The sequence below is a fragment of the Eschrichtius robustus genome, chromosome 12, assembly GCF_028021215.1.
Source record: "Eschrichtius robustus isolate mEscRob2 chromosome 12, mEscRob2.pri, whole genome shotgun sequence".
NCBI classification, from domain to species: domain Eukaryota; kingdom Metazoa; phylum Chordata; class Mammalia; order Artiodactyla; family Eschrichtiidae; genus Eschrichtius; species Eschrichtius robustus.
In genome coordinates, this window is record NC_090835.1 from 40,207,957 (window position 1) to 40,235,165 (window position 27,209).

At 54.8% G+C, this 27,209-nt stretch overlaps 3 protein-coding genes across 3 annotated transcripts; all 3 read right to left on the reverse strand.

Moving 5' to 3' along the window:
• Window positions 1-2,151: 2,151 nt before the first annotated feature.
• On the reverse strand, window positions 2,152-4,008 carry LOC137774021 (cathelicidin-4-like). Its single transcript, XM_068559161.1, has 4 exons — window positions 3,811-4,008; window positions 3,066-3,173; window positions 2,852-2,923; window positions 2,152-2,247 (listed from the first exon to the last, which is right to left on the reverse strand). Exons 1-4 carry the CDS (start codon window positions 4,006-4,008, stop codon window positions 2,152-2,154), a joined length of 474 nt encoding a protein of 157 aa, XP_068415262.1.
• Window positions 4,009-14,187: 10,179 nt separating this feature from the next.
• Window positions 14,188-16,036, reverse strand: LOC137773119 (cathelicidin-6-like). Its single transcript, XM_068557558.1, has 4 exons — window positions 15,839-16,036; window positions 15,097-15,204; window positions 14,899-14,970; window positions 14,188-14,289 (listed from the first exon to the last, which is right to left on the reverse strand). The coding sequence occupies exons 1-4, from the start codon at window positions 16,034-16,036 to the stop codon at window positions 14,188-14,190; spliced, it is 480 nt and encodes a 159-aa protein (XP_068413659.1).
• Window positions 16,037-17,358: 1,322 nt separating this feature from the next.
• LOC137774022 (cathelicidin-2-like) lies at window positions 17,359-26,962 on the reverse strand. Its single transcript, XM_068559162.1, has 5 exons — window positions 26,765-26,962; window positions 26,022-26,129; window positions 25,808-25,879; window positions 25,024-25,202; window positions 17,359-17,695 (listed from the first exon to the last, which is right to left on the reverse strand). Exons 1-5 carry the CDS (start codon window positions 26,960-26,962, stop codon window positions 17,359-17,361), a joined length of 894 nt encoding a protein of 297 aa, XP_068415263.1.
• Window positions 26,963-27,209: the final 247 nt, after the last annotated feature.

The window sequence follows — 27,209 nt, forward strand, 5'->3', positions numbered from 1 at the left end:
TGACACTCATCTTGAAATTGCTCATGTGTTGATCTGACCAGTGTCATCTTGCTTGTTTTAAGTACAGTTAATCTTCAGTTCCAGGGCTGCTTAGTTTCCATTTCTTTGAGGCCAGTTCTTGGAATTGTGGCAGCTTATGTCATGGCTACAGCCTGGTCATCATGTAGTTAACTTCTTCCACCTGGTGGGGTTTCCGTATCTACAAAACAGCTCACAGGATATGGCTCAGAACATTATCTATAGCCCTTGAGGAGGAACGAAAGGTCCTTGAAATTGCTGAATGACTAAACTGTTATTATTTGGTCTTGTTGAACTGTTTTCCTTTCTTTCTGCATTTTCTCACTTCTTTGAATAAACTTCTTCTCTGGCTAAAGCTTTTTTCACAGGCAAAAGGCAAGTGGAGGACATGGTGGGGAAGGACCATAGGGTCTTGCTTCATTTCAAAAGGACAAGGCAGGGCTGAGGATAGAGAAGGGATGCCATGGAAGCAGGAAGGGCAATCATGAGGGACAATTGGAAACAGATGTGATCAACACAGACCCCATAGCATCCTGATGAGTGATCCCTCTCTCAGGGTGGGCAGTGATGTACCAGCTGTGACAAAAATGATAGGTAACATTTGCTGATTTCCATGATGGAAGTACTTCCACCAAGGCCAATTTCAAGCTACCAAGAGTTTAACAACCAGCTCAAAAAAATCCTGACCATTTAACAATTGGCACTGGCAAGCCTGTATCCTCTGGCACAGACACAACACAGCCCCCTGGGTGTCCTCTGTAAAGTTTCCTCCCTCAACTTGGGTTGATGTAGAGTGAGAAGCAGGAGGTTCCTCTAACCTGCCTGAAATCAGCCCCACCTGCTCACCAAGAGGAGACAAGCCTGACAGGTAACAAAGTAAATGCTCTGTGAGATCCTGTCCTCTGTCCCTCTCAGAGAGGGGAATCTCTGTCTTGGTTCAGGTTGGCCCACAAGCAGACCTAAGACAAGCATTTAGTGGAAGTAGTTTGTTTGGGAGGTGATTCCAGAAAGCTCCAGCACGAATGTAGAGAAGGGAGACAGGGCAGGACCCGAGTCAGAAGAGGACGTGTCAATGAACAGGTCACAGAAGTGGGCGACAGGGGCTCAAGCCAGCTGGGGACCTCAGGGGGAGGTGTGACACGTCTGGGAGTGGGCCCCCCAAGGAGTGAGGAAGAGGAGGTATTTTTCCACTAAGTCCCCCCAGTGGTTGGTTGAGGCTGCTCCCTGGGTTCAAACTCCCCAATGTTTCCAGTCTGCCCCAGAGCAAAGGTCAGCTAGAGAATGAGGAGGGGACAGGATGTGCACAGTGTCTGAAACACCCAGGCACACAGAGATGTGACCCGTGTGTCACTCTGTGTGTCTCTCACATTCATGCAGAGCTGTTCACCCAGATGAGCAGCATGCTTGTTTTTAATGGTGCAAATTTTTGTACCATGTGATCCCTACACACAAGCCCACCACAGAAATCTGAGACCCAGCTGAAGAAACAGTGATGTGTCTCAATGCCAGAGGAAAAGCCAGGAGGGGTAGGCTTTCCCAGACTTCGGATTGTCAAGGAGAAGTGGAACGCTATGGGCATTGTACCTGTAGGCTTAGCCCTGAGACTGAACTGCGTCTCTGTGAGTGTTTAACAAATGCCTGGCCCCTCCTGGACTGTCACCTCCATGTGAGCAGGGACAGCATCCCCACCAGCACTGCACACAGAGCAGGTCTCCTTAAGTCCCTACTGGGGGTTGGAGGAGGAGGGCAGAGGCGTGTGAAGGGCACGGGAGGGACCCGAGAATGGAGACGCTGTGCTGGACCTCTTGGCCCTGCTGCCTCTCCCCATGCCCGCCTGGAAGGAACAGGGGTGTCCCCCATGACTGTGTTTACAGGAGTGATCACACACACACACACACACACACACACACACACACACACACACACAGAGGAGGCATCCCAGAGGTAAGGACTTGGTCCCAGTAAGTGGTAAGAACGAGAAAATTGAAATTGAAGCCTGGAGGAAGTTGTTTTCACAAGAATTTATTTTTCACCATCCAGAAGTCTGAGCCAGAACATATCAGACCCTTAGGACTCTTCCCTGGGCTCAGGGTTCACCAAAAGCCCTTAATGGGTATGACATCAGGCAATCCTTCACCGTTTTCCGGGAAACCTTGGCCGGATCCACGGGAATGGCCATGGCCTTCGCCAACGTGGAGGCCAGAAACGAATGCTCCTGACACTCTGAAGCTGTGAACCACAACGAAATTTATTTCTTTTGTGACTAGGCAGGAGTCAACACGAGGCCCCTCCCTCCCCACATGAACAACCCCCTAACAGACACACCAGGAGCACTGGGCCCTGTTCACCTGTAAGCTGTGACCTTTGGAGCATGTGGTTGAATCCTTACAGCCACAGACATATGGGGAAACTGAGGCCCACAGATGGCAAGGGTCTTCCCAGGATCACAAGCCCATCCCAGCAAAGCTGGATGGGAGCAGGAGCTGAAAGCCCATTATTCTAGTCAGTGCCTCTCAGAATTCAGCAGTCAGAATCTCCTGGAGGCCTTGTGAAAATGCAAATGGCTGGGCCCCATCCCAGAGTCTGATTCAGGAGGTCTGAGTGGGGCCTGGGAATCTGCCTTTCGGTCAGGTTCCCGGGTGGGGACCCCACTTAGAGAACCACTGCTCTAAGGGATGGCAGAGCCAGTCCTGGAGACCTGGGGCTCGGGTGAGGGAGGGACCAGGGTCGGAGGGCCTTTCTCTGCCCTCGAAGGGGCAGCGGGTATTTGGTCCAAAGGATGTTCCACAACCCATCCCATTATCAGCTCCACAACACAGAAGGGGCCGCTCACCTCATTACAGTTTATGTCAAATTGGTCCTTGGACTGGTCCAGGGTGACTGTCCCCACACACTGTTTCACCAGCTGGAAAGGGAGGCTCGAGGTCAAACTGGAACCCTTGAGTCATCACCTCCCAAACTCAACACAGGGGCTGGAAATCTTCCCAGAAGCCCCCTGTTCACATCCCTGGGAAGCATCCGCCAGTGCCCCCAGCCCCCAGCCTCACCCCATTCTCCTTGAAGTCACACTGCTCCGGGGGCTGCTGGGTCGTGCTGGGGCACACGGTCTCCTTCACCGTGAAGCTTACAGGCTTCGGGGTGTCCGGGTCGCCATCCTGGTCAAGGATCATAGTCAGGAGACTGAGCTCAGACTCATGCTTCCTTCTCTGATCTATCTCACTGCCCCTCACCTAGACGGCAGCCTCTCCAGCCCCTCCTGTGTGCCTGGCCCCTGACTTGGTGCTGGGTGCACAGAGGAAGGGGACAGAGCCCACTCCTGGCCTCGTGGGCACACAGAGAGCAGGAGTGGATTTCACACCAGCTCTGATGAGAACACCTGCACCTCTGAGGGGCTGAGGGAAGTCAGGGGCTGCCTGCAGGGAGAGATCTTGTCACTGGAACCTCCAGGCTGAGCAGAGCCCCCCCAAGTAGGGAACAAAGAAGTGCAGAGGGGCCTCAAAACAGGGTAGTGACATCTCAGAGCCAGTGACCACCCTCTATCCCTAGAGCTCGCAGAAGGCCCTTAAGCCCGAACAGGGTGTACAGGGCGCCTGTTCCCACAGTAGAGATGCTAAGGCAGGAGGCCTCGTGCTGGGAGGGGACCCAGCTCTGGGAAGGTTTCCTGGAAGAGGTGGGAGCCCACCTAGAGGGAGAAGTGCCTTCCTGACAGGAGGTACAGCCTGAGCAGAGGCGGTGACAGTGTGGCCAGGGCTGGCGAGAGACAGCCCCCTCCCCAGGGCCCTCCTGACTCACGGCCTTGGGAAGCGGGTCCAGCTCCAGGAGGCGGTAGAGATTAGCTTCTGAGGACCGCTCGTTGAGGCGATCCACAGCACGGAGCACAGCTTCCCTGTAGCTGAGGGCCTGGGTGCTGACCAAGGGTACCACTAGTCCCAGCAGCAGTAGCCACAGTGGCCACCGCCCCAGGGCGAGGCTGGCCCTCTGAGTCTCCATGGTCCCCAAGTCGGTCTCCTCCCAGCATGCAGGACCGTCCTTTATGTCCCTCCTGGGCCTGATGCAATGGCCCAACCACACGTCTCCCTGACCTGCCCCATCCCTGATCTCCTCCCCGGCTGTGAGCTGGCCTTGCCTCAGCTCCTGCTGTTGCCTCACGGGATTGCTGGGCAGTGGGCAAGGGAAGCCTCCTGTGAAGGTGAAGAAATGGTTTCTCCATCTCCCTGACAACATCTTGGCCTCTCCTGGGGCCCATGGGGAGTGTCTTAGGCAGGGTTGCTCAAGAGCGTTGAGTCCTTCAGGAGAGGGAGGACCAGGCTCTGTCTTACATCCCCTCTGCCTCCACACTCTGGCCTCCGCAGGAATAGGGTAAAGGAGTGTATTCGGCACCAACCTCCAACTCCAGGCACTGTCTGGAACCCAAGCGGCACTCAGTTAACGTTGGATGAATGGATGACAGCACCAACCCCTACTAGAGTCTTACCTGCCCAGCCTGTCCCTAGGCAGACTTCAACCTCCACCTTCCTGTCCTTGGGTCCAGCCCTCCGCCAGTCAGGGGCTTGGCTGCATCTGTCTCCTGTCCTGGATTCATCCACACTGTTTTCTGGGTCAAATAGTTCTCCACAGGTCCCCACCAGACATGGCCTGTTCCCCTGACCCCTCCTCAACCAAGCATGGGAGGGGTCATCCGCTCTGGGACCCCAATTCACTGCCGTCTCTCACACTCCAGGCCACTGCAGGCTGGCCAGTCCTCACTGGATCCAAATTCACACTCAAGCCTTGTCTTCGACTATACAGACTCTGGGGACCCCTCTGTCCTCCTGAAATGGCCCTGGACCAGTTCTCCCCTGATGCCCCTCTCCTGGGTGCCCTCCTGCCTCCCCAGTGGCTCCTGCTCGGTCTCCTCCAAGGACCCTCCTCCGAAGAGGCAGGGCTGGCACAGGTGCATCCGGGCTGCTTCTCCTCCCAGTCCTCACACACTCCTGGCCAAACCCCTTCTCAAGATACCAGTTATCAAGGACACGCATCACTGGTCTGTATCTCTGAGCTCAAGACTCCCATGAGTGCCCCTGGTTGTCCGCACTGGGCTGTTGGCTGCTGTTGGCTGGGTGCCGCCGCAGGAGCCCTGAGCTGAAAGCCTGGGAGCCCCACCTGCTCCTTCTTCCTCCTGAGGACACTCCCTCTGGCCTCCCACCAGCCCGGCCCAGCTCCTACCACCGTCTTCTCTCCTCTCAAGCGTAGCCACAGCCTCCGGACTCCACCTTCTCTGGTTCCAGGCTCTCCCCAGACCACTGTCCACCCTCCACACCATTGTCTAGGGGCTCACGCCAAGCACTGATGTGGCCATTTCCCCCGCTGCCTTGAGGCAGGGGCGTCAGGGTCTGGGTCTTGATGCTCCCTGCTGCCCTCAGCCCCTGCCCTGCAGGCCTCAGGTGTCAGGCTGCCCCATCCACCGCAACCACTCAGACAGCGCTGAGCCCCCTGCTCTTCCCCGTCTCTGCGCCTGATCCCTCTGCTTGCGCTGCCCTTCCTGGGGAAGGCTTCCCTGACCTCCAACCAGAAATGGCACCTCCTCCTCTTGGCTCCCACAGCCTCAGGAAGTCTCTTCTGATTTGACCCCCCGTGGCTCCCTGTCCAGTGTTGTGGATCAGACACCAGGCTGGAGGTGCCAGTGTGGGAGGTGGTGAGAACACAGCCGGAAAGATCATGGGCCAAAGCAATAGAGGGGCCACAGGCCAAGAAGGAGATTCTTGTACACTTTTCTGGAGGAATGACCATGTAGTTGTGAGGCCTGGAGTAGCTCCTGGACTCAACCGGCCTGCGGGACTCTTGGGGGCATGGCCAGGGCACCTCAGAAGGTGGCAGCCTGGATGGATGGCGCTGGTTGCGCACTCAGCCTTGGAGAAGGCAGGAGAGCTGGGCTTCTGTGCAACCTGGTTTCCCAGTCCAGATCTTGCCCCAGGGGCCTCTTGGTCAATTTGTGTCTTTTCCCCAAGTCAAGGGAAGAAAAGGAGGTGATTACAGTAGAAAATAATTAGCAATTCACATGGTTACTGGGTGTCTGTAATCCTCCCTGTGCATTCCTGTCTCTGGACCTTTCTATTTGCTCACACTTCAGACTCAAGTCCCCTTCCCCATCCTCCCTGCATCCCGTGTAGGGTCCTCTGCCAGGTCCTCACACTGCACCTCCTGTAATGGGGGGCCTGCCTTCCACGCCTCCAGCATCTGGCTTTCCTGGTTTAGTCCTCACAGCCTATCAGAGCGGAGGTCTTCTCAGGAAAGACATCACAGCCCTTGTCCCCAGGCAGGTTGCCCCTGACTCCACGTCTGGTCCTTGAGAAATCCTCATGTACCCTTCACCCCAACAAACTCAGGTATGAGCCCGGATCCTACATCACCCACTCCTTTGCTCCTCTCAGCCATCCTTCCTGTCCAGACACTTCATGGGAAAGAGAACTGGACCCTAGGCTGCTGTGTCCCCAACTGTGGGGACACCCACTAGCTCTCTGATTTGACCAGCTGATGAGTGTAAAATGAGACCCACAGGCAATATCATTCCAACAAGGCCCCCCCACCCTCTGAAAAATGACAGACCTGGACGTGGATCAACTGCCCCCGACTCACCCACCACGCTCGCCCTCCTACAGGGACAAGGGGAGGGAATTCAGCCCCCGCTCCTGCCCTCTGCAGTGAGCAGGGAAGGCAGCCATGGATGCTGTGAGGGTGGGAATTTGGGTCAGGGAGGAAGGTCAGGACCCTCTGCTCAGGGTCAGCTCCCTCCTTTCCCTTGTACCACTTCATGTGAAGCAAAGAGCTGGGGAGGTTATGTCCTCCTGGAAAGCCCTCAGCCAGACTGGGATTTCCCAGGCATGGGCCTAGGAGAAGGAGAGCAGCTAGCAGGAGGGCAGCGCTACCCCACCTCGATCAAACGCCTAACCAGCTCCTCTCCGCAGCATCTGGGGCTGTGTGACAAGGTGAGCTGGGCCCAGGTGGAGGCTGAGTGAGTGGGTGCCTGAGCTTTGCAGAAGAGGATCAGGCTTAGGGCAAGCCCCAGAAGAGGATCAGGCTTAGGGCAAGCCCCTCCCCAGAGGGGACTCTGGATGCCTCAGGTACATCTGAGAAGGCACATCCTCCCTCTTTCTTCTACCAGAACAAAGACCTGCAAACCCCAGGGTCTCAGGGTCGCCCTCCAAGAGGCCATGTGCTGCAAGTAGGAAGCAGGTCAAGCCTATCTGGACGCCAGCTTCCAGGAGGATGGAGTGAGACGGGGCACTGCACACGAGGCCCACACACCTTCACCTTTCTTGGGGGCCTCTGTGGTCCCTCCCCACAGCCTGGCTTGTCTTAGTGAAGGTCAATGCATCTGGTCATAGATGCCCTGGGAAGGCAGAAACTGCCCCTCCAGAGGCACTGAAGGGCTGTTCTGGGGGTCCCCTTCTGCTCTGTATTCCCACTCTCTTCCTTCCCTTCCTGGGCTCTCCCCTGCCCTCTGACTGCTCAAGGCTGAGGGCAAGGACTCAGGCATTTTCGAGGCAAGTACCCAGGGATATAAGTTCTCTCAGAATGGCTTCCAGGACCTCCTTCCTGTGTTGTGACAAGTGTGGAGTCACCACTGGCCAGGACCGGCTACGTCATCTGCAAAATGAGAACGTGGGGCCCCTAGTGCAAAATCATGGGAATTTTAAGACCTCAAGCATAAGTCAAATCTCCAAAATTTACAAGCAGCTCATGCAGGTCAATATCAAAAAAAAAAACAACAACCCAATCCAAAAATGGGCAGAAGACCTAAATAGACATTTCTCCAAAGAAGATATACAGATTGCCAACAAACACATGGAAGAATGCTCAACATCATTAATCATTAGAGAAATGCAAATCAAAACTACAATGAGATATCATCTCACACCGGTCAGAATGGCCATCGTCAAAAAATCTACAAACAATAAATGCTGGAGAGGATGTGGAGAAAAGGGAACCCTCTTGCACTGTTGGTGGGAATGTGAATTGATACAGCCACTATGGAGAACAGTATGGAGGTTCCTTACAAAATGAAAAATAGAACTACCATATGACCCAGCAATCCCACTACTGGGCATATACCCTGAGAAAACCATAATTCAAAAAAGAGTCATGTACCACAATGTTCATTGCAGCTCTATTTACAATAGCCAGGACATGGAAGCAACCTAAGTGTCCATCAACAGATGAATGGATAAAGAAGATGTGGCACATATATACAATGGAATATTACTCAGCCATAAAAAGAAACAAAATTGAGTTATTTGTAGTGAGGTAGATGGACCTAGAGTCTGTCATACAGAGTGAAGTAAGTCAGAAAAAAACAAATACCATATGCTAACACATATATATGGAATCTAAAAAAAAAAAAATGGTCATGAAGAACCTAGGGGCAAGACGGGAATAAAGACGCAGACCTACTAGAGAACGGACTTGAGGATACGGGGAGGGGGAAGGGTAAGATGGGACAAAGTGAGAGAGTGGCATGGACATATATACACTACCAAATATAAAATAGATAGCTAGTGGGAAGCAGCCGCATAGCACAGGGAGATCAACTCAGTGCTTTGTGACCACCTAGAGGGGTGGGATAGGGAGGGTGGGAGGGAGGGAGACGCAAGAGGGAAGAGATATGGGGACATATGTATATGTATAGCTGATTCACTTTGTTATAAAGCAGAAACTAACACACCATTGTAAAGCAGTTATACTCCAATAAAGATGTTAAAAAAAAAAAAAAAGAATAAGTCATTACCAAGTACCAAGCCCTTCTGAGCACAGGGGCCTGTGTGACTGCACTGGTGACACATTCGTGACACTGGCCCTGCCCCCAACCCCAAAAATTCAGTCATGGCAGGAAGAGCTCCAAGTACCTGCTTCAGGAGTTCCTCAGATGGCAGAGATTTTAATTCCCTGGGAAATACAACACACACTTATCACTTTGATTTACTGGTTCCCTGAAGTCTTCTTTAAGAAATAAAGAAGGGCTCTAAACACACACAAACATACACAAGTGTAGCAGCGCTAACTATAGCAACTCCCATTGCTCGGAAGGGCAACCAGGCCCCAGGAGAGCAAGGGACAAGGGGGCTCAGCAAGGCTGCGGCGGGGCGGGCACGTGGCAGGGCTGGGGCTGGACTCCCGGGCCAGTGCTCTTTCCATCGCCCACAGCACCCACAGCTGTCCAACTCTGGGGGCATCTGGAGCTCGTGACAGGGCCCATGGCCTCCTCTCCAGCCCAGCACCCCCCTGCCCCCAACCTGCTCAGGCCCAGTGGGACCCACACAGCAGGCTGCTTCCTGGGCTGGAACAGCCTCCTGCAGCTGCCCAGACCAGCCGGCCTGACCTCCAGAGTCCTCGCTCCTCAGGACAAGCTCCCCTGTGCTCTGAGACACTGAGCGTGGCGTGGAGAGCTGGGTACCCGGCCCTGTGAGCTGAGGAAAGGAGGCTCAGGGGACTTCCCTGGTGATCCAATGGTTAAGACTCTGAGCCTCCACAGCAGGGGGTGCAGGTTTGATCCCTGGTTGGGGAACTAAGATCCCGCATGCTACGCGGTGCAGCCAGAAAAAAACAAAAAAACAAAAAAGAATAAGGAAGGGAAGCTCAGGATCATCCCAGGTCCTCCCACAGAATGGGCACCAGAAGCTGAGCCAGGAAAGACAGGAGCCCCCGGGCTCCAAAAGTGCCCTTCTCAGCTTTTCTACAAGGAACAGGAGATCTGGACAGGGTCCGCTGAAGACAAATGGGAACTCCTCCAGAAAGTGGATCTTCTGCTCTCCTGGGGTCAGGACAGATGGGACAGGTCCTGGGGAAGTTGGTTCTGATGACTGACATGCCATAAAATGGTCCAGGGCACGGACCCTGAAGCCAGAGTCCAAGTTCAGGTCCTAGCTCTGCCCCTCGCTTGCTGTTTACTTTTGGGCAAGAAGCTCCCAGTCTCTTTGTGCCTCCATTTTTCTCTCTGTAAATTTGTCCTTGGAAAGCACACACCTCGGGTGGCTGATCAAGGATGAGGTCTGATAAAGGAGTCAACCCTGGGAAAGAACTTAGGGAACCAGTGCTGGAGGGTGGACAGAGCATGACTGGGAGAGATAATGGGCCAAAGTGTTAGAGAGGCCACAGGCCAAGAAGGAGATTCTTGTACGGTTTTCTGGAGGAATGACCATGTAGTTGTGAGGCCTGGAGTAGCTCCTGGACTCAGCCGGCCTGCAGGACTCCTGGGGGCATGGCCAGGGCACCTCAGAAGGTGGCAGCCTGGATGGATGGCGCTGGTTGCACACTCAGCCTTGGAGAAGGAAGGAGAGCTGGGCTTCTGTGCAACCTGGTTTCACAGTCCAGGTGTTGCCCCAGGGGTCTCTTGGTCAAGCTGTGTCCTTTCCCCAAGTCAAGGGAGGAAAAGGAGGTGATTACAGTAGAAAATAATTAGCAATTCACATGGTTACTGGGTGTCTGTAATCCTCCCTTTGCTTTCCTGCCTCTGCACCACTGCACTTCCTAAACCTTAGCACTGAGGTCCCCTTCCCCATCCTTCCATGGGAACAGGCAACCGGTTGTTCAAGGACAAGGTCTGATAAAGGAATCAACCCTGGGAAAGACCTTGGGAGCAACTGGCCTATAACTGATGCTCCATAAAGAGCAGCTATTAGTATCAACAGGCCAGAAAGCCGTCCCCACGGCTACCCGGTCCTTAGACTCTGGAGTCAGGCAGACGTGCGTTTGAATTCTTGGTTTGCCTCTCACCAGCTGTGACTTCCTTGCAAACACTCTGCTCTGCTGGAACTCTCAGCAGCAAGGGAGAGTGAACCCAACTCCAATGGCCTCAGAGAAACCCACATGGCTCCATTTTCCTGCAGTTCTCTCTCTGGGCTCTTGCTTAGAGAGAGAGAGAGAGAAGCAGGGGGAGAGGGAAGCGGGGGGCGGTGGGGTGGATAAAGGAGCAGCATCAAGAGAGGGAGGATCTCTGCGGCCACAGTAGCTGTGCCCTGAGATGGTCAGGCTGGGCCCTGGGCACTCTCCCCACGCCCCCTCCTAACCCAACAGAGGACACACCAGCCAAGAGATGGGAGCAGAGGCTCCTGCAGAGGCTGCTGCAAGAGTGTTGTCACCACCTCGTCCCCAACCTGGGGCTCCCACCTTTCCCAGCTCCCCTCTATTTCCCCGCCCAGTCTGGCTGAGCCAGCCATCCTTTCCCATCATGCTCTGCACTTAAAACCCCCAACTGGACAAAGCACAGCCTCACCTGTGCTTTGACAAATGGGACAAATTCCATGTCCTGTGTTTAGACACATCCTCATCCCGGCCCCAGAGCCCAGGACTTCCAGGCAAACAGAGCAGAGTGGTTAAGAGAAGGAGCAGGGCCAGGGCTGAGCGCCCTGGCTTCTGGTCCCCCGGTCCCGGCCTCTGCCCAACCTGCTGACCACCTAGGTCAACTTAAACCAGACTTTCACCAGCTGCCCCTCCTTCTCTTTGTCTGTAAAATGGAAGATTTCTTACAGTTGCACAGAAGGCCCTCCTCTCCCCCATGGAGAAATTCCTCCCATCCGAAGTTCAAGGTGAGGTCCAGAGACTCAGTCTCCATAGAGCCTTCCCCGACTCCTGGGGGTAAAGGGGGACAGCAGCCGTCCACTCCATACCCACCCCCCTGGACATGCTCACTTGGAGAAGCCTGGCACAGTGCAGGCCATTATCAGTGTCCCCCCAGGAAGTCCCACTTTTCAGGAGCCTCCCTCATGGACGCTCACTCATGTGCATGAGGACAAAGGAAGCAAGATGCGTCCTGCATCTTCTTTTTGCCTACTTGGGGACTGGAAACCTTCCAGACATGTGTCGGTGGGAATGCTCTGTCCTTTCTATGTCCTAGAGTGCAGCCATTTAAAAAGAATGGTGTGTAAACTCCACAAATATCCATCAATAGTGAAAGTAAACGTATTCTGGTATATTCGTACAGTGGAATACTAACTAAGCAATAAAAATTTGCCCAACTGTAATACATACAAAAACATGGTAGATTCTCACAAACATGTTGCATGAAAAAATTGTGCACAATACAGTACATATGTTATAGTTCAATTACCTATGAGTTTCAAATCTGGGAACACTAACCTAACGGTTTCGAAGTCAGGGTCATGGATATGGGGAAGGGGTAGCAACTGGAAGGGAGATAAGATTTCTAGGTGCATTACAAAAATGTATACATATAGGAAAAACTCCACAAGACGTACACTTATCATTAGTGCACATTTGATATGTACATACAATATTTCAACTCCCTGGGCCTCGTGGGCTCCTGTTCTACTCTGACCACTGTGTAAAATCCTCAGGGCCCCTTGGCTTACAGCACCACGCGCACCCCACTCCCCTCCTGCACCACCACCCTGGACGCCTCGGGCTCGTCTCTCTTCTCTGCACATCAGGCCCCGCACCTGACCCACCTGGGACGAGTGGATGAACTCTGCACAGCTCCACCGCCATCACAGGCCACGTTCCCTAGAAGCAGAGCCTCAGCTGGGAAGTGAGAGGCATCTGATTTATTGAGGGGTGTTGTCGGGAGGAGGGAGGCGGAGGGGAGCAAGATAGGGCAGAGGAAGGAGCTGAGCAGGGACGTGTTCTACCCTGAGACGAGCTTCAGCCTCACCCACAAAAGCCTGGAACCCCTGCTTTAGGACTGACTGAGGCGGGGGCTGGGCTTTGATGTCCCCTCATAGTCAGTCCCCATCCACAGGCTGAGGGCAGAGCGGACACAACCCCCCAGGCATCTCCTGGGAGGCTGTGAAGGCAGCTGTGAAGGGGACACCTGTGAGCCATTAGCATCCGTATTGCACATTTCAAACAGCTGTGGGACGGGGGGCATCCGCCCAGTGAGGGGGATCTGGGCAGGGCACTCACAGCACCTACTGCCCAGTGCCCCGCCCAGGGACCAACAACCCCTTGGCATTTCAGAACCAATGTAGTCAAACTGAACTGTCACCTCCCCCCACACTCATCTCATATCTACACCAGGACTCTGACCAGCCCGTGATCACGTTCTCAGAACCCACCCCCCGCATTGTCCAGCCTGTCAGGGAATCAACCTGCCTCATCCTCTCTGCAGAGACTCCATCCCAGTCTGCCCCACACGCTGCCAGCCTCTGGGGCAACCCTCCCATTCTCTCTTCTCTCCTCTCTCCGTGGCCACTGCCCAGGTGGGACACCTCCTTGCTGGGCCCCTCAGGATTCACCCCTCATGAACACACACACACATACACACACACACACTGAAGCCAGAGTGATGGCTAAGATGGACACGGATCTGCTCATCCTTGTTAAAACCATCACTTGCTCCCTAGTGCCCTTTAGGACCTGGGTCTGTCCATCGCTCCACTCCTACCCGACCCCACCCTTGCATGCCTGCCTGGAGCACTGAGCAGAGAGTGTCACTCCTCGCTCTACCTTGCTGGAGCACCCTCATCTCCCCCATACTGGGCTCAAGTCCCCTCCTTTGCACGTCCATAACACTGTGGACATCACTCCCCAGTGGAACTCACCATCCAGACTTTTACCTTCGAGGACAATTGACATGCCAAGGGTACCATGGCCTGAGACCCATTGCCATTCATAAAAGGGTCTGTCACCTTCTCACAAAGGTAAGAGGTGTCTAACGGTCAAAGAGCAGACCCTCTTACCAGTCAATCACTTTTGAAGGCACTGACAAGGCCTGCAGACCTCCCAGCCAGAGGCCAATTACATCTCCTGTCTCAAGGGCTGAGATGAAAAATATTCAATTTTTTTTGTTGTCAGTGTTCATTTAGGCATGCTCATGGCCTGGTCCATGGCATGGGAGGGACTTGAGAATGGAGACGATGTCCTGGACCTCTTGGCCCTGCTGCCTCACAACATGCCCTTCTGGAAAGAACAAGCATTCCTGTATTTTGCATGTGCAATCACATACGTACACAGAAAAACACACACTCTCACAGACAGACAGACAGACACACATACACACACACACAGGCACATATAGGAGGCCTCCCATAGTTAAGGATTTGGTCCCAGTAAGTGGGAGGAGACGAGACAAGTGAAATTAAATAATGGAGGAATTTGCTTTCAGAATATTTTATTTTTCAGAGTCCAGAAGCTTGAGCCAAGGCAGACACCTGTAGGATTCTTCCATGGGCTCACAATTTACCCAAAATAGCCGATTACCGGGCCAACTATCGGACCAATTTTCCGCCAAACTTTTCGGATCCTCTTACGCAGCCGACTAAATCTCCCAACACTCTGCACCTGTGAACGAGGAAGAACCAGGATACTTGTGGGGATGGACCCAGGGGTAACACAAGACCGCTCCTCACCTGGACACCCCTTTCTAGGACCACACCAGGAGACTTGGGGCCCCAGTTTGCCCTCTGGCTATGACATTTGGAGCACAAGGTTGAATCCCTACACCCACAGACAGATGAGGAAACTGGGGCCCACAGATGGCAAGGAGCTTCCCAGGGTCACAAGCCCATCCAAGCAAAGCTGGATGGGAGCAGGGGCTGAAAGCACATTACTCTAGTCAGTGCCTCTCAGAATTCAGCACAGTCAGAATCTCCTGGAGGCCTTGTGAAAATGCAAATGGCTGGGCCCCAGCCCAGAGTCTGATTCAGGAGGTCTGAGTGGGGCCTGGGAATCTGCCTTTCGGTCAGGTTCCCGGGTGGGGACCCCACTTAGAGAACCACTGCTCTAAGGGATGGCAGAGCCAGTCCTGGAGGCCTGGGGCTCGGGTGAGGGAGGGGCCAGGGTAGGAGGGCCTTTCTCTGCTCATGAAGGGGCAGCAGGTAATTGGTCCAAAGGATGTTACACAGTCCAAACCCCCCCAGCAACCCCTGCAGCTCAGAAGGGGCCACTCACCTCATCACAGGTGATGTTCATTTGGCCCTTGACCTGGTCCAGAGTGACTGTCCCCACACACTGTTTCACCAGCTAGAAAAGGAGGCTCGGGTCAAACTGGAACCACCAGGCCATAACCTCCCAGCCTCACACCAGGGGCTGGAAATGGTCCCCAATCCCCTGTTCAGCTCCCAGGGAGCCCTCAGCCCCCAGCCTCACCCCATTCTCCTTGAAGTCACACTGCTCCGGGGGCTGCTGCGATGTCCTGGGGCACACGGTCTCCTTCACCGTGAAGCTTACAGGCTTCGGGGTGTCCGGGTCCTCGTCCTGGTCCAGGATCAAAGTGGGGTGACGAAGCTGAGCTCATGCTCCCTTCTCTGATCTGTCTCCCTGCCCCCACCTAGACGGCAGCCTCTCCAGCCCCTCCTGTGTGCCTGGCCCTGGGCTTGGTGCTGGGTGCACAGGGGAAGGGGACAGAGCCCACTTCTGGCCTCGTGGGCACACAGAGAGCAGGAGGGGACCTCAGACCAGCTCTGATGAGAACACCATCCCCACGGAGGGGCGGAGGCAAGTCAGGGACCACCTGCAGGGAAACACCTTGTCACTGGACCCTCCAGGCTGAGCAGAGCCCTCCCTGGTAGGAGACAACGATGAGCAGAGGGGACTTTAGCAGGGAGGCCACATGGCAGAGCCAGTGACCCCCCTCTATCCCTGGAGCTCGCAGAAGGCCCTTAAGCCCGAACAGGGTGTACAGGGCGCCTGTTCCCACAGTAGAGATGCTAAGGCAGGAGGCCTCGTGCTGGGAGGGGACCCAGCTCTGGGAAGGTTTCCTGGAAGAGGTGGGAGCCCACCTAGAGGGAGAAGTCCCTTCCCGACAGGAGGTACAGCCTGAGCAGAGGCGGTGACAGCGTGGCCAGGGCTGGCGGGAGACGGCCCCCTCCCCAGGCCCCTCCTGACTCACGGCCTTGGGAGGTGGGTCCAGCTCCAGGAGGCGGTAGAGATTAGCTTCTGAGGACTGCTCGTTGAGGCGATCCACAGCACGGAGCACAGCTTCCCTGTAGCTGAGGGCCTGGGCGCTGACCAAGGGCACCACTAGTCCCAGCAGCAGTAGCCACAGTGGCCACCGCCCCAGGGCAAGGCTGGCCCTCTGAGTCTCCATGGTCCCCAAGTCGGTCTCCTCCCAGCATGCAGGACCGTCCTTTACGCCCTCCTGGGCCTGATGCAATGGCCCAACCACACGTCTCCCTGACCTGCCCCATCCCTGATCTCCTCCCCGGCTGTGAGCTGGCCTTGCCTCAGCTCCTGCTGTTGCCTCACGGGATTGCTGGGCAGTGGGCAAGGGAAGCCTCCTGTGAAGGTGAAGAAATGGTTTCTCCATCTCCCTGACAACATCTTGGCCTCTCCTGGGGCCCATGGGGAGTGTCATAGGCAGGGTTGCTCAAGAGCGTTGAGTCCTTCAGGAGAGGGAGGACCAGGCTCTGTCTTACGTCCCCTCTGCCTCCTCACTCTGGCCTCCGCAGGAATAGGGTAAAGGAGTGTATTCGGCACCAACCTCCAACTCCAGGCACTGCCTGGAACCCAAGCGGCACTCAGTTAATGTTTGATGAATGGATGACAGCACCAACCCCTACTAGAGTCTTACCCACCCAGCCTGTCCCTAGGCAGACTTCAACCTCCACCTTCCTGTCCTTGGGTCCAGCCCTCCACCAGTCAGGGGCTTGGCTGCATCTGTCTCCTGTCCTGGATTCATCCACACTGTTTTCTGGGTCAAATAGTTCTCCACAGTTCCCCACCAGACATGGCCTGTTCCCCTGACCCCTCCTCAACCAAGCATGGGAGGGGTCATCTGTACTGGGACCCCAATTCACTGCCGTCTCTCACACTCCAGGCCACTGCAGGCTGGCCAGTCCTCACTGGATCCAAATTCACACTCAAGCCTTGTCTTCGACTATACAGACTCTGGGGACCCCTCTGTCCTCCTGAAATGGCCCTTAACCAGTTCTCCACTGATGCCCCTCTCCTGGGTGCCCTCCTGCCTCCCCAGTGGCTCCTGCTCGGTCTCCTCCAAGGACCCTCCTCCGAAGAGGCAGGGCTGGCACAGGTGCATCCGGGCTGCTTCTCCTCCCAGTCCTCACACACTCCTGGCCAAACCCCTTCTCAAGATACCAGTTATCAAGGACACACATCACTGGTCTGTATCTCTGAGCTCAAGACTCCCATGAGTGCCCCTGGTTGTCCGCACTGGGCTGTTGGCTGCTGTTGGCTGGGTGCCGCCGCAGGAGCCCTGAGCTGAAAGCCTGGGAGCCCCACCTGCTCCTTCTTCCTCCTGAGGACACTCCCTCTGGCCTCCCACCAGCCCGGCCCAGCTCCTACCACCGTCTTCTCTCCTCTCAAGCGTAGCCACAGCCTCCGGACTCCACCTTCTCTGGTTCCAGGCTCTCCCCAGACCACTGTCCACCCTCCACACCATTGTCTAGGGGCTCACGCCAAGCACTGCTGTGGCCATTTCCCCCGCTGCCTTGAGGCAGGGGCGTCAGGGTCTGGGTCTTGATGCTCCCTGCTGCCCTCAGCCCCTGCCCTGCAGGCCTCAGGTGTCAGGCTGCCCCATCCACCGCAACCACTCAGACAGCGCTGAGGCCCCTGCTCTTCCCCGTCTCTGCGCCTGATCCCTCTGCTTGCGCTGCCCTTCCTGGGGAAGGCTTCCCTGACCTCCAACCAGAAATGGCACCTCCTCCTCTTGGCTCCCACAGCCTCAGGAAGTCTCTTCTGATTTGACCCCCCGTGGCTCCCTGTCCAGTGTTGTGGATCAGACACCAGGCTGGAGGGGCCAGTGTGGGAGGTGGTGAGAACACAGCCGGAAAGATCATGGGCCAAAGCAATAGAGGGGCCACAGGCCAAGAAGGAGATTCTTGTACGGTTTTCTGGAGGAATGACCATGTAGTTGTGAGGCCTGGAGTAGCTCCTGGACTCAGCCGGCCTGCAGGACTCCTGGGGGCATGGCCAGGGGACCTCAGAAGGTGGCAGCCTGGATGGATGGCGCTGGTTGCACACTCAGCCTTGGAGAAGGAAGGAGAGCTGGGCTTCTGTGCAACCTGGTTTCACAGTCCAGGTGTTGCCCCAGGGGTCTCTTGGTCAAGCTGTGTCCTTTCCCCAAGTCAAGGGAGGAAAAGGAGGTGATTACAGTAGAAAATAATTAGCAATACACATGGTTACTGGGTGTCTGTAATCCTCCCTTTGCTTTCCTGCCTCTGCACCACTGCACTTCCTAAACCTTAGCACTGAGGTCCCCTTCCCCATCCTTCCATGGGAACAGGCAACCGGTTGTTCAAGGACAAGGTCTGATAAAGGAATCAACCCTGGGAAAGACCTTGGGAGCAACTGGCCTATAACTGATGCTCCATAAAGAGCAGCTATTAGTATCAACAGGCCAGAAAGCCGTCCCCACGGCTACCCGGTCCTTAGACTCTGGAGTCAGGCAGACGTGCGTTTGAATTCTTGGTTTGCCTCTCACCAGCTGTGACTTCCTTGCAAACACTCTGCTCTGCTGGAACTCTCAGCAGCAAGGGAGAGTGAACCCAACTCCAATGGCCTCAGAGAAACCCACATGGCTCCATTTTCCTGCAGTTCTCTCTCTGGGCTCTTGCTTAGAGAGAGAGAGAGAGAAGCAGGGGGAGAGGGAAGCGGGGGGCGGTGGGGTGGATAAAGGAGCAGCATCAAGAGAGGGAGGATCTCTGCGGCCACAGTAGCTGTGCCCTGAGATGGTCAGGCTGGGCCCTGGGCACTCTCCCCACGCCCCCTCCTAACCCAACAGAGGACACACCAGCCAAGAGATGGGAGCAGAGGCTCCTGCAGAGGCTGCTGCAAGAGTGTTGTCACCACCTCGTCCCCAACCTGGGGCTCCCACCTTTCCCAGCTCCCCTCTATTTCCCCGCCCAGTCTGGCTGAGCCAGCCATCCTTTCCCATCATGCTCTGCACTTAAAACCCCCAACTGGACAAAGCACAGCCTCACCTGTGCTTTGACAAATGGGACAAATTCCATGTCCTGTGTTTAGACACATCCTCATCCCGGCCCCAGAGCCCAGGACTTCCAGGCAAACAGAGCAGAGTGGTTAAGAGAAGGAGCAGGGCCAGGGCTGAGCGCCCTGGCTTCTGGTCCCCCGGTCCCGGCCTCTGCCCAACCTGCTGACCACCTAGGTCAACTTAAACCAGACTTTCACCAGCTGCCCCTCCTTCTCTTTGTCTGTAAAATGGAAGATTTCTTACAGTTGCACAGAAGGCCCTCCTCTCCCCCATGGAGAAATTCCTCCCATCCGAAGTTCAAGGTGAGGTCCAGAGACTCAGTCTCCATAGAGCCTTCCCCGACTCCTGGGGGTAAAGGGGGACAGCAGCCGTCCACTCCATACCCACCCCCCTGGACATGCTCACTTGGAGAAGCCTGGCACAGTGCAGGCCATTATCAGTGTCCCCCCAGGAAGTCCCACTTTTCAGGAGCCTCCCTCATGGACGCTCACTCATGTGCATGAGGACAAAGGAAGCAAGATGCGTCCTGCATCTTCTTTTTGCCTACTTGGGGACTGGAAACCTTCCAGACATGTGTCGGTGGGAATGCTCTGTCCTTTCTATGTCCTAGAGTGCAGCCATTTAAAAAGAATGGTGTGTAAACTCCACAAATATCCATCAATAGTGAAAGTAAACGTATTCTGGTATATTCGTACAGTGGAATACTAACTAAGCAATAAAAATTTGCCCAACTGTAATACATACAAAAACATGGTAGATTCTCACAAACATGTTGCATGAAAAAATTGTGCACAATACAGTATATATGTTTTTGTTTGTTTGTTTTTGACTACAATTTCTGCCCTAGAAATTAAATTTCTAAGACATAGTTCGTCATGTGTGCAACACTGTCTACATGAGAACATTTGGAGCAGTATTTCTTTTTTTTTTTTACTTTATTTATTTTATTTTATTTTATTTATTTATTTTTGGCTGTGTTGGGTCCTCGTTGCTGCACGCGGGCTTTTCTCTGGTTGCGGTGCGTGGGCTTCTCAGTGCAGTGGCCTCTCTTGTTGCGGAGCACGGGCTCTAGGATGCGGGTTTCAGTAGTTGTGTCTCGCGGGCCCTAGAGCAGAGGCTCAGTAGCTGTGGCGCACAGGCCTAGTTGCTCCGCAGCATGTGGGATTCTCCTGGACCAAGGCTCGAACCCGTGTCCCCTGCATTACCAGGCGGATTCTTAACCACTGCGCCACCGGGGAAGCCCCTACAGTATATATGTTATAGTTCAGTTTTCTATGAGTTTCAAATTCTGACAACACTAATCTAAGGGTTTCAAAGTCAGGGTCATGGTTATGGGGAAGGGGTAGCAACTGGAAGGGAGATAAGATCTCTAGGTGCATAACAAAAATGTATACATACAGCAAAAACTCCACAAGACGTACACTTATCATTAGTGCACATTTGATATGTACATACAGTATTTCAACTCCCTGGGCCTCGTGGGCTCCTGTCCTACCCTGACCACTTTGTAAAATCCTCAATGCCCCTTGGCTTACAGCACCACGCCCACCCCACTCCCCTCCTGCACCACCACCCTGGACGCCTCGGGCTCGTCTCTCTTCTCTGCACATCAGGCCCCGCACCTGACCCACCTGGGACGAGTGGATGAACTCTGCACAGCTCCACCGCCATCACAGGCCACGTTCCCTAGAAGCAGAGCCTCAGCTGGGAAGTGAGAGGCATCTGATTTATTGAGGGGTGTTGTCGGGAGGAGGGAGGTGGAGGGGAGCAGGATAGGGCAGAGGAAGGAGCTGAGCAGGGACGTGTTCTACCCTGAGACGAGCTTCAGCCTCACCCACAAAAGCCTGGAACCCCTGCTTTAGGACTGACTGAGGCGGGGGCTGGGCTTTGATGTCCCCTCATAGTCAGTCCCCATCCACAGGCTGAGGGCAGAGCGGACACAACTCCCCAGGCATCTCCTGGGAGGCTGTGAAGGCAGCTGTGAAGGGGACACCTGTGAGCCATTAGCATCCGTATTGCACATTTCAAACAGCTGTGGGACGGGGTGTAGCCGCCCAGTGAGGGGGACCTGGGCAGGGCACTCACAGCACCTACTGCCCAGTGCCCCACCCAGGGACCAGCATCCCACTGGCAGCTGAGAACCAATGTGGTCAAAACCGAAGTATCACGTCCCCCAACTCTCATCTCATACCTACACCAGGACACTGACCAGCCCAGTACCAGGCTCTCAGAACCCACCACCTACATTGTCCAGCCTGTCAGGGAATCAACCTGCTTCATCGTCTCTGCAGTGACTCCATCCCAGTCAGCCCAACACTCTGCCAGCCTCTTGGGCAACCCTCCTTCCATTCTCTCTTCCCTCCTCTCCCCTTGGCCACTGCCTGGGGGGACACATCCTTGCTGGGCCCCTCATGATTCACCCTTCGTGGACACACACACACACACACACACACACACACTGAAGCCAGGGTGATGGCTAAGATGGACAAGGATGTGCTCTCCCCGTGCTAAAATCATCACTGGTTCCCTAGTGCCCCTTAGTACCTGGGTTTGTCCATCTCTCCACTCCCACACTGACCCACCCCTTGCATGCCTCACTTGAGCACTGAACTGAGTGTCACTTCTCACTTCTACTGTGCCGGTCACTGTGACTTCGCCTAAGCAGTTTCCTCCTAGGAACACTCTCCTTTCCCCCATGCTGGGCTGGGGTCCACTCAATTCCATGCTTATAAAACTGCGGGCATTACTTGCCTATGGAACTCACCATCCAGAGGTCTACTGTTAGGAGAATTGACAAGCCAGGGTACCATGACTTGATGCTCCAGGGAATCCATGAAAGGGTCCGATACTTGATTTCTCAGGTAAGTGGTCCTATGATACTCTCACCAGTCAATCACTTTAGAAGGCTCTGACAAGGCATGCAGACTTCCAATCTCAGGCTCAGATGAAATGAAATGTAAGCATCCATTCCTTTCTGGTATCATTTGTCATGTATGCATGTTGAGGGCCTAGTCCCTGGCAAGGGACATCTGGCCAACATCCATGTAAAATATGAAAGTGTTACTAAGAGGGGGTCCGGTTGCTCGCCGCTCTGAAGCTGATAAAGGGCCTAGGTTGGGGACTTCCCTGGTGGCACAGTGGTTAAGAATCCCCCTGCCAATGCAGGGAACACAGGTTCGAGCCCTCGTCCGGGAAGATGCCACATGCCACAGAGCAACAAGGCCCGGGTGCCACAACTACTGAAGCCCGCACGCCTAGAGCCCGTGCTCTGCAACAAGAGAAGCCACCGCGATGAGCAGCCTGCGCACCGCAACCAAGAGTGGCCCCTGCTCGCCGCAATTGGAGAAAGCCCGCGCGCAGCAACAAAGACCCAACGCAGCCAAAAATAAAATAAATAAATAAAAGAGAGAGAGAGAGAGACTAGGTTGGTGGAAAGGAACGTTTGCTCAGAGGTGGTAAGGGGAGTAGGGGGACTCCTGTCCAAAGGCTGAATGACCCTTCCACTGCCAAGCAGTGGGCAAGAGCTTTTATAAGCGGAGGGAGGAGGCTACATGCAGAAATAGCATGGTCAGCTCTGACACTCATCTTGAAATTGCTCATGTGGTGATCTGACCAGTGTCATCTTGCTTGTTTTAAGTACAGTTAATCTTCAGTTCCAGGGCTGCTTAGTTTCCATTTCTTTGAGGCCAGTTCTTGGAATTGTGGCAGCTTATGTCATGGCTACAGCCTGGTCATCATGTAGTTAACTTCTTCCACCTGGTGGGGTTTCCGTATCTACAAAACAGCTCACAGGATATGGCTCAGAACATTATCTATAGCCCTTGAGGAGGAACGAAAGGTCCTTGAAATTGCTGAATGACTAAACTGTTATTATTTGGTCTTGTTGAACTGTTTTCCTTTCTTTCTGCATTTTCTCACTTCTTTGAATAAACTTCTTCTCTGGCTAAAGCTTTTTTCACAGGCAAAAGGCAAGTGGAGGACATGGTGGGGAAGGACCATAGGGTCTTGCTTCATTTCAAAAGGACAAGGCAGGGCTGAGGATAGAGAAGGGATGCCATGGAAGCAGGAAGGGCAATCATGAGGGACAATTGGAAACAGATGTGATCAACACAGACCCCATAGCATCCTGATGAGTGATCCCTCTCTCAGGGTGGGCAGTGATGTACCAGCTGTGACAAAAATGATAGGTAACATTTGCTGATTTCCATGATGGAAGTACTTCCACCAAGGCCAATTTCAAGCTACCAAGAGTTTAACAACCAGCTCAAAAAAATCCTGACCATTTAACAATTGGCACTGGCAAGCCTGTATCCTCTGGCACAGACACAACACAGCCCCCTGGGTGTCCTCTGTAAAGTTTCCTCCCTCAACTTGGGTTGATGTAGAGTGAGAAGCAGGAGGTTCCTCTAACCTGCCTGAAATCAGCCCCACCTGCTCACCAAGAGGAGACAAGCCTGACAGGTAACAAAGTAAATGCTCTGTGAGATCCTGTCCTCTGTCCCTCTCAGAGAGGGGAATCTCTGTCTTGGTTCAGGTTGGCCCACAAGCAGACCTAAGACAAGCATTTAGTGGAAGTAGTTTGTTTGGGAGGTGATTCCAGAAAGCTCCAGCACGAATGTAGAGAAGGGAGACAGGGCAGGACCCGAGTCAGAAGAGGACGTGTCAATGAACAGGTCACAGAAGTGGGCGACAGGGGCTCAAGCCAGCTGGGGACCTCAGGGGGAGGTGTGACACGTCTGGGAGTGGGCCCCCCAAGGAGTGAGGAAGAGGAGGTATTTTTCCACTAAGTCCCCCCAGTGGTTGGTTGAGGCTGCTCCCTGGGTTCAAACTCCCCAATGTTTCCAGTCTGCCCCAGAGCAAAGGTCAGCTAGAGAATGAGGAGGGGACAGGATGTGCACAGTGTCTGAAACACCCAGGCACACAGAGATGTGACCCGTGTGTCACTCTGTGTGTCTCTCACATTCATGCAGAGCTGTTCACCCAGATGAGCAGCATGCTTGTTTTTAATGGTGCAAATTTTTGTACCATGTGATCCCTACACACAAGCCCACCACAGAAATCTGAGACCCAGCTGAAGAAACAGTGATGTGTCTCAATGCCAGAGGAAAAGCCAGGAGGGGTAGGCTTTCCCAGACTTCGGATTGTCAAGGAGAAGTGGAACGCTATGGGCATTGTACCTGTAGGCTTAGCCCTGAGACTGAACTGCGTCTCTGTGAGTGTTTAACAAATGCCTGGCCCCTCCTGGACTGTCACCTCCATGTGAGCAGGGACAGCATCCCCACCAGCACTGCACACAGAGCAGGTCTCCTTAAGTCCCTACTGGGGGTTGGAGGAGGAGGGCAGAGGCGTGTGAAGGGCACGGGAGGGACCCGAGAATGGAGACGCTGTGCTGGACCTCTTGGCCCTGCTGCCTCTCCCCATGCCCGCCTGGAAGGAACAGCTGCCTCACCCATGACTGTATTTTTTTTTTTTAATTTTATTTATTTATTTATTTATTTTGGGCCGCGTTGTGTCTTCGTTGCTGTGCGCGGGCTTTCTCTAGTTGCGGTGAGCGGGGGCTACTCTTCGTTGCGGTGCGCGGGCTTCTCATTGCAGTGGCTTCTCTTGTTGTGGAGCATGGGCTCTAGGTGCGTGGGCTTCAGTAGTTGTGGCACTTAGGCTCAGTAGTTGTGGCACACGGGCTTAGTTGCTCCATGGCATGTGGGATCTTCCCGGACCAGAGCTCGAACCCGTGTCCCCTGCATTGGCAGGCGGATTCTTAACCACTGTGCCACCAGGGAAGTCCCCCCATGACTGTATTTACAGGAGTGATCACACACACACACCCCTAAGAGGTCCTGGTAAGTTGGAAGAGGGGAGACAATTGAAATTGAAGGCTGGAGGGAGTTGTTTTCATAAGATTTTATTTTTCAGATGCTGAATCAGGGTGAAGCAGACTGTAAGAACTCTTCCCTGGCCTTCCGATTCACCAAAAGCTCTCTTGGGGGAGTTATCTGCATTTTGTTCACCGTCTACCAGGAAACCTTGGCGGTGGGAATGGAAACCGTGGTGCGGGGAATGGAAATGGTGGCGGGGGTAATATTGGTGGAGGGAACCCTGGAGGAGGGAAAATTGGTGGAGGGAACCGTCCAGGGGGGCAAATTGGTGGAGGGAACCGTCCAGGGGGGCAAATTGGTGGAGGGAACCGTCCAGGGGGGAAAATTGGTGGAGGGAACCGTCCAGGGGGGAATATTGGTGGAGGGAGCCTCTGCAGTGACACCCTCCTGGGGAAGAATGTTGAGCGAAATCTCCTGACACTCTGAAGCTGTGAACCAATAAAAACAAGTTACTTGTGGGAACTGGGTGGGGTCAAGCAAAACCCCTCCCTCCCCATCTTATACCCCATTCCTGGTGGACTCCAGGAATCTTGGAGCCCCAGTTCACCTCTGGCTGTAACCTTTGGAGCATGTAGTTGAATCCCTATACCCACAGACATATGGGGAAACTGAGGCCCACAGATGGCAAGGGGCTTCCCAGGGTCACAAGCCCATCCCATCAAAGCTGGTCGGGAGCAGGGGCTGAAAGCACATTACTCTAGTCAGTGCCTCTCAAAATTCGGCACAGTCAGAATCCCCTGGAGGCCTGGTGAAAATGCAAATGGCTGGGCCCCATCCCAGAGTCTGATTCAGGAGGTCTGAGTGGAGCCTGGGAATCTGCCTTTCTGTCAGGTTTCCGGGTGGGGACCCCACTTAGAGAACCACTGCTCTAAGGGATGGTAGAGCCAGTCCTGGAGGCCTGGGGCTCGGGTGAGGGAGGGGCCAGGGTAGGAGGGCCTTTCTCTGCCCTGGAAGGGGCAGCGAGTAATTGGTTCAAAGGATGTTACACAACCCATCCCATTATCAGCTCCACAACACAGAAGGGGCCGCTCACCTCATTACAGTTTATGTCAAATTGGTCCTTGGACTGGTCCAGGGTGACTGTCCCCACACACTGTTTCACCAGCTGGAAGGGGAGGCTTGAGGTCAAACTGGACCCCTCGGGCCATCACCTCCCAGCCTCACCCTAGGGTCTGGAAATCTTCCCAGAAGCCCCCTGTTCAGATCCCTGGAAAACAACCGCCAGTGCCCCCAGCCCCCAGCCTCACCCCATTCTCCTTGAAGTCACACTGCTCCAGGGGCTGCTGGGTCGTCCTGGAGCACACGGTCTCCTTCACCGTGAAGCTTACAGGCTTCGGGGTGTCCGGGTCCTCGTCCTGGTCCAGGATCAAAGTGGGGTGACGAAGCTGAGCTCATGCTCCCTTCTCTGATCTGTCTCCCTGCCCCCACCTAGACGGCAGCCTCTCCAGCCCCTCCTGTGTGCCTGGCCCTGGGCTTGGTGCTGGGTGCACAGGGGAAGGGGACAGAGCCCACTTCTGGCCTCGTGGGCACACAGAGAGCAGGAGGGGACCTCAGACCAGCTCTGATGAGAACACCTTCCCCACGGAGGGGCGGAGGCAAGTCAGGGACCACCTGCAAGGAAACACCTTGTCACTGGAACCTCGAGGCTGAGCAGAGCCCTCCCTCATAGGGAGACAACGAGGAGCAGAGGGGACTTTAGCAGGGAGGCCACATGGCAGAGCCAGTGACCCCCCTCTATCCCTGGAGCTCGCAGAAGGCCCTTAAGCCCGAACAGGGTGTACAGGGCGCCTGTTCCCACAGTAGAGATGCTAAGGCAGGAAGCCTCATGCTGGGAGGGGACCCAGCCCTGCGAAGGTTTCCTGGAAGTGGTGGGAGCCCACCTAGAGGGAGAAGTCCCTTCCCGACAGGAGGTACAGCCTGAGCAGAGGCGGTGACAGCGTGGCCAGGGCTGGCGGGAGATGGCCCCCTCCCCAGGCCCCTCCTGACTCACGGCCTTGGGAGGTGGGTCCAGCTCCAGGAGGCGGTAGAGATTAGCTTCTGAGGACCGCTCGTTGAGGCGATCCACAGCACGGAGCACAGCTTCCCTGTAGCTGAGGGCCTGGGAGCTGGCCAAGGGCACCACTAGTCTCAGCAGCAGTAGCCACAGTGGCCACCGCCCCAGGGCGAGGCTGGCCCTCTGAGTCTCCATGGTCCCCAAGTCGGTCTCCTCCCAGCATGCAGGACCGTCCTTTATGTCCCTCCTGGGCCTGATGCAATGGCCCAACCACACGTCTCCCTGACCTGCCCCATCCCTGATCTCCTCCCAGGCTGTGAGCTGGCCTTGCCTCAGCCCCTGCTGTTGCCTCACGGGATTGCTGGGCAGTGGGCAAGGGAAGCCTCCTGTGAAGGTGAAGAAATGGTTTCTCCATCTCCCTGACAACATCTTGGCCTCTCCT